The 7,391-nt window shown below is 39.7% G+C and overlaps 1 protein-coding gene across 1 annotated transcript; it reads right to left on the reverse strand.

Moving 5' to 3' along the window:
• Positions 1-252: 252 nt before the first annotated feature.
• On the reverse strand, positions 253-3,253 carry LOC140224965 (uncharacterized). Its single transcript, XM_072302117.1, has 3 exons — positions 2,872-3,253; positions 1,506-1,608; positions 253-616 (listed from the first exon to the last, which is right to left on the reverse strand). The coding sequence occupies exons 1-3, from the start codon at positions 2,959-2,961 to the stop codon at positions 435-437; spliced, it is 375 nt and encodes a 124-aa protein (XP_072158218.1). The 5' UTR covers positions 2,962-3,253; the 3' UTR covers positions 253-434.
• Between the last annotated feature and the right edge of the window lie 4,138 nt (positions 3,254-7,391).

The raw sequence follows: 7,391 nt of genomic DNA on the forward strand, positions 1-7,391 counted from the left end.
ATTCTGTACGATCTATTTCATTATGCATTGGAGCTCGACTATCTGCGCCGGTCCTGTTATCCTTCTTTTGACTGGATAGGCAATACACATTCACTCTCGTTGAAATTAATGGTATGCCGTTTGCGGTGCTGAGTTTGGAGACTGTATTGAAAACAAGCCTACAGCACTTGAAATTTCTTCATCAGATTAAGGAACGTTTCAAAATTTCTTCTCCATGAGGATCTCCATGAAAAAGAGTCTAATTGGTTTAAAAAAAAAAAAAAAATCCCTTTCCCCTGTTTTCCTTTTTTATCTCCATGTGCACTAAAATGTTTTGTTTTCCATTGAGGATTTTTTGTTTTTTTAATATTTAATTCACTTCCATATTTGAAGGGAAAGAGCAGTAACAAATAAATGTAGTAAAATCATTATTAACCGACAATGCTGAACACAAGTCATTGAGAGACGAATAGTACGTGGAGATTTGACTTACCATAAACCAGGTTAGGGTTGACCTTTCTTAGGTGACCGATGAGATCTGCAATCCTTGTTAAAAACGAGGAACTAAAAATGTATCCAGTCAGTACATGAGTATAAAAATCTAAGCCGTTCGCTTTGAGTCCTGAGATAATTTCGTCTGAAAAGCAAGGAGATTTACTATCATAATTCAATTGAAAACCAGGTGAGACTAACTAAGTACTTTAAATTTATTGTCAGAGACTATTTTGAATTCTTGACTGTAAGATTTTCTTTTGTCTCCTTTTTCTTTTTTAAGATACTCTTATTTAAATAGTTGACTTCTTTTTGGTAATTTTTTTTTTTAAATTAAAAAAAAAAAACCTGAGCCATATGATTTAAATCTATTAAGGAAAGATAAAAGATAAAATTCTAGCCCTTTTAATAAAAATTCAGAGCTCAAGCGGATGTCTTCAAGATTTTTTGGTTGAGAGATTAAATAAATTGCAAAAACTGATTTTTCAGCAGAGGCTATTTTTGGCACAAGGCAGGCCTTTTGTATGGTAACTAAGTTTCACAATATTTTGTGGTGATAACCACCATATCTCAATTAGATTGTTATCATTTTGATTCCGCTTCATTTTCTGTCTCCTGTATTTGTTGAGTAATGATGTAGATGCTTTACATGGCTCTTGTCAAGCTCCTAAGTAATTCAACAAGAGTATTTACGTATATGTGTTTATTATTTATTGTTGTTGATTACAACACATTGTAACACATTTAAGCGACACATTAAAATTTTATGTGGAACTTCTGATTCAGATGAAATATGGTAGTCATATCATGTCCTTCAGCAAAGTCTTTCCTAAATAAGCAGCTAAAATCCTCAAAGTTAAAAAATCTCAGCCAGAATGCTTTATTAGGCTTCTCTCGTTAATTATTTTGATCAAAAATTGAAAAACCACAGATCATTAATCAGATGAGAATGGAAAGTCCCTTACCTAAATCGGATTCTTTTAAAATTTGTCCCTTCCTGATGATTAATCAGATGAGAATGGAAAGTCCCTTACCTAAATCGGATTCTTTTAAAATTTGTCCCTTCCTGATGACTTTGTAACCAGAATGATTTGAGAAGCTGACAGAGTTCAGGGGATCAACCTCAAAACCCAACAACTGTAACAAAGAAAGAAAACAAGAATTATTACCTATGAGTGTTTTTAAAAGGTATGCTCATTCTTGTGATGCAAATTAAAAAATTAACACTGAAAAACTACTAACTTCTTTCATTTTTTAATACCTAGTTTATTTTCTGGAGTTCTGTCAGTTCTTTTCCGGATTTAAAATATACTTACCTATTAATAAAAGCCAAAAATATTGAGCAAAGCTATCTTTTTAACCCTTTTCAATGCATTTCAACACAGGCTATAACCTTGTGAAGAGGTTAATACTACTTCTGTAATGGAAGATAATTTAATTTGCAGGGACGTAGGGAATACTTGAGTGTACGAGCCCTAGCTTACGCATCTCTTGGGACTGTCTTTGACAAAAATAAATATGTTTCATTTTCTGATAAGAAAAAAAGAAAAAGGATAGTGAAGATTAGTAATATTGTTTGTTCGGCACATACTTTTGACAATGAGGTAGAATGAGGACATTTTCCATGAATACGGAAGTTTTGAGGCTGAGATTGCAGCTGATATTTGCTTTCGAGAACTTTCTCCACCTCTGCAGCAGTTTTTTCAACAAGTTAACAATATTTTGCTGGACAAAACTTCCCCTCTCTTTTAATTGAGAGAACTTACAACTCGCCATGAATTGAATTCGGGAACTCCCAATTATAAAGCAAACGCTACAACTACTACACTACAGCAGGCCGACCAACGAATTAAAACATGCTCGCAAACAAAGAGCGAACTCCTGAGCTAAATAGTAGTGCACGTCAGCATTTTGGATAGAAGCGTATTTTACATCTGGACCTGCAGTCATGCTGCGCCATGTGTGCTGCCTTTGTATTGTGTGATATGTGGTTCAATGCGAAGTAAATATCAGAGAATCGTCAGTCCCAACGAGTTAGCCAAATCTGATATGTGTATTGATTTTGATTTAGGGAGTACAGGTTAGCTACGCGTAGCTTAGAAATAACTTGAGGCTTGGGCTGGCATTGCCCGCTTTTAGTGTTGTTCGGCATGAGAGGATTATGCAGGACCACCCCTTGAGTTGAGCGTTGAGGCGAATGGACTAACCGCACAGCCTATACTTTCTAGTGCAACTGCTCGTGCAGCCCCTGCAACGGCGATGCTTAAGTGCGTACCCATCTTCCCAATAAGTAAGCAAGTGGTACAAAAAGCATACATGTAATGTTTTTGAGCTTACTGCAACAGAAGTTAGGGTACTTGGCCTGAGGAATCATAACAATAACAAATGTGATGAATTTACCTGAAGCGGGAAAGTTGCGCTTTTGTTTCCAACATATCCAGAAACGACATGACTTTGAATTGATAAAACACGCAAATTACTTTGAGACATCGTACTTTTGGAATGAAGAAAATTACAGGTCACACCAGAATCAAAGACAATTTAAGAGTTAATTTACTGCAAAGAGAGTGCATGAAGTGCAGGGAATAAGTTCAAGGATTCAAGTCAACTTCACAGAAAATTGCACGCCTTACATTTCATACTTGAACACTGGAATGAAGAGCTTCTTGTTGAGGTTCACGCGATGTGTCTAATCAGACTGTTATCACATTAATTGAAATAAAAGACAAACAAATAACGAAGATAAGAAGAGGGTGTTAAGTGATAGCACGAAAATAAATTGGTTAGGTTTGGTATCAGCTGACTGTTAATCAACAAAACTTTAGTTCGCAATTCGCCCGCTCTTGCGCCACCGTACGTTCTGACGATGTACCGCGGGAAGTGGCACTCTCGTTTTCAGGAAAAATAAGTACCGAAGTAATTCATGTACTACTTAAGTAATACTAATTTTGATTGTATTATTCTCCTTTCTTTTCGTTATATTTATATATTGCAGCAATGCAACGAGCAAATATTGAAACCTTTTCACCGATGCAGGTGAAAAAAAGACTTCACACTTCTACAGCTTCGTGTTGCTCTCACCTGAAAATTTCAGTTTCGCACGGTTCAATAGAAATATTCTCAGGTTTTGACGTTACTTATTTATGTTTTTCATGTGCACAGCTAGAAACTAGAAAGCACAACTCGAAAAGGAATGGGGAAACAACTTTTGAAAGGCTCATTTCCACACCACCTTAGGAGAGTCCGATCAGGCAAATGATACGGTACTGCTCCTGGAGGTAGAGCTTTCAGCGCGCTTTTTTTAACGTGGTGTCGCCATGAGCCCTAATCCACGGGGGAGGGGGAGGGGGGGGGGACAAAATAGCAAACTTACCAACGCTGACGCAGCTCCAGCTTCCTCTGCTCCATGCCGTTCTTGATTCTGCTAGAAAGCAGCTCTGCTCGTGAGACGGAAGTAGTGCCCACTAAAACTGATTAACGATTATAACCCTTATCTAGCAATGAGGCGAAGTAAAACGGTATCTTACCTTCGGTTGCGGGAACAGCAGCAGCAGCACCTGAAACAGAAAAAAAAAAAAAAAAAAATCCGACGATCCCGGTACGACGATCCCGGTACGACGATCCTGGTACGACGATCCCGTTACGATGACGGCCTCCCCCAACCCCGGCTTCCCGCCCCCAGGTTCCTTTCCCACCTCCTCCCTTTTTTTTTTTTTTTTTTTTTTTTTTTTTTTCCACTCGTGGCTTGCTGAGATCCTCCGGGGCGTAACGCCCCGGAGCCGCCGTCGCCGGCAGGGGCGCCCGCTGGGACCCCATAAGGGTCCGCTGGGCGCCCCCACCCCCAACCCCCCGCGAGGGGGGAAAAAGCCCCCCCTTGCGGGGGGGCAAAGACCCCCCTCGCGGGGGGTCGGGGGCCAGGGACGCCCAACGGACCCACGGGGTCCCGGCGGGCGCCCCTGCCGGCGACGGCGGACCCCGGGACGTAACGCCCCGGAGGATCTCAGCAAGCCAGTCGCAGAAAAAAAAAAAAAAAAAAAAAAAAAAATCCTACGCCTCCCCCCGTGATTCTACACCGCGGCCCCTCCCCCCTGGGAAACCCTACTCCGCGACCCTACTTAAACCCTACGGACATCCCACCCTCTCCCCGGGAGCCCCCCTAGGAAACCCTAGCCCGCGATGCCGCACCAACCCCACGTACCCCCCTTTCCCCGGGACTCTCCCCCCTGGGAATCCTCAATCCGCGATACTTCCCAACCCTACGAACCCCCCTTCCCTGGGAACCTCCCCCCTCAGCGATTCCTCCCCCCAAGCCCGTTTCTTCAGCCGCATCTGAAACAAACAAGGCAAATCAAGAATTATTAGCATGATTGACAAAACTGGCTTCTAGTTTCTATTTAATCCCTCATCCACGTTGTTAAAAGTTCTCTTCTATGATCATCAGTGGCTTGGCGTGCTTTGCGATATATTGATTGTTATGCCACTTAAACCTATGGAAAAGGATCGATAAACAGGGTGTTCGTAGCAAACACCTTCATAATCGATTCTTTACCATAGGTTTGAATGGCATATCAATCGATATGTCGCAATTCATGCCACGTCACTGATTATTAAGCTGGACTTATGGATGCTAAAGAGAACTATTTGCATGCAACATACTTCCTTTTAGCGTGCATAGGTCCGACATCCATTTGTCCATTTATCTCTTGTCAAAATTCTAGTCAAGGCACCATGCCAAAATGTATCAAATTTTAGGTATTACTTTTTCAAATTAAAATTGCCGTTCCGTGTTGCTTTTTGACTATACCCTGCAGCGTTAATTGCAGAAAAGTGGTAAAATAGTGCTGCATCCACACTATTTTATGGGGGAAACGAGGCCAAAGAGAAATTTTTGATTTCTTTTTTTTTCGAACTTTTTGGCCTTGTTTTCCCAGCAAAATTGTGTGGACGCAGCACTATTGTACCATTTGGCCTATTTTACTTTTAATTACTATTGTACCACCTCCTTACATACTGTCGCCCTTTTGACTTAAGGGCATATCTCAATTTCCACGTGAGCTTTATTTCGCATATAAAACCATGCTTTTTGAGGCTCATGCGGAAATCGAGATACGCCCTTACGCCAGAAAAGCGACAATACGTCCGGGCTACGTTTCTTTGCGGTTTTATTTTTCTCGATAATTTCAAGTTTGCATTCATCGGTAGAGTAACTGGACTGCATTACGCAAAAAGAAACTACTTTTTCTGGCTCACTTAGAAAAATTTATGACATTTATGTCTTTGCTACAATAAACCGAAAAAGCTGACTCCTTTCTACATGATTCAGTCTAATTACTTTCAGTTGAATGCAGTAATGTTCGATAGTATCACAAGAGAGCCATACAGAACTGAAAGGAATTGCAAATACTTTTCATCTCTTTCAACAACTGAGGGCATTCAAGTTAAGGATACGATAGAAAAAATAGGTGCACATTTCGGAGGGCACTACTTCCGTCTTCGATGGCTTATCACTCGGAGCATTTTCTTCGTTTTTTGCAGGCCTGAAACAAACTAAGAATAAAAAAAAAGAATGATTAGTTGGAGCTTAACCTAACTTGAGAATAAAAAATTTATTAGAGAATTAGTTTTGTTCATGTAAAATCAGCTATTCTTTATTGACTTGTGCCATAGCTCCAACAATGGGGTTCTCATGTACGTAAATATAATAAATAAATAAAATAAATTTGATAAAGCTGATACCCATCTCTTATTCTAATGCAAAATTAATAATTTATTTGGAATGTAATTAAGCTAATTTTTACTTTTGTCTTTTCTTTCGCTATTTGATAGGTAATTCGTCGCTTGGCTTACAGAAGGGCGTAACTACACATTGAGATGAACCCGGAAAAGCATTGAATTGTGTCAGGGTTCACTGCAGAGTGTAGTTACGCCCTTATGTCAGGTAGGCGATGATGTGAGCGACTAATAAAAGTCATTTTAAACTGATTATAAATGATAAAAAAGTGATAAGTGATTAAAAATGTCTCAGTATTTCCTGCTAAATTATACGAAAATCTATGTTAAGGCGATTCGATGGATGCCATATTTTGTGTCAGAACGGCATGCAATATATCGCATCAATTGGTTCCATTGTTTCAGCTACTCGTCATTTTTCTCCAATTTTGAGATCGCAATTTTGTTGTCAGGAGACTAAAGCACTCACTTACCAATTTTTACAAACAAATTTAACATGATAAAGGCGTGTTTTTTTTAGAGAGAGAGAAAACATTGCATTCGATACTGATATCGAAACTGCACTCGAATGCGATATTTTCTCTCTAAAAAAAAACACACAACTTTATTACGTTGAATTTCTTTGTTAAAATTGGTAAGCGAGTGCTTTGGTTTCCTGACAAGAGAATTGCAATCTCAAAATTTGAGAAAAATGACGAGTAGCCGAAAAAATGGAACCAATTGATGGGCGGCGGGTAACTAGCGTGACACGCGCGCTAGCGCCTACAAACCTAACAGGGATACTTCACGCATTGCGCAGTGCTTGAAGTATCTCTGTTAGGTTTGTAGGCGCTAGCGCGCGTGTCACGCTAGTTACCTTACCCGCCGCGCCGCTGAATAACCACTAAGTGGGGTTTTCTGATCATTAATTAATCGAGAATCCAAGAAAACAACATGCCTTTACAACATGCCGGTTTTTTTAGAGAGAAAACATCGCATTCGATACTGATATCGAAACTGCACTCGAATGCGATATTTTCTCTCTAAAAAAACCACGCCTTTATTACGTTGAATTTCTTTGTTAAAATTGGTAAGCGAGTGCTTTAGTCTCCTGACAACAAAATTGCGATCTCAAAATTGGAGAAAAATGACAAGTAGCTGAAAAAATGGAACCAATTGATGCGATTTACCGCATGCCGTTCTGACGCAAA

The sequence above is a fragment of the Bemisia tabaci genome, chromosome 7 (genome assembly GCF_918797505.1).
Source record: "Bemisia tabaci chromosome 7, PGI_BMITA_v3".
NCBI lineage: Eukaryota > Metazoa > Arthropoda > Insecta > Hemiptera > Aleyrodidae > Bemisia > Bemisia tabaci.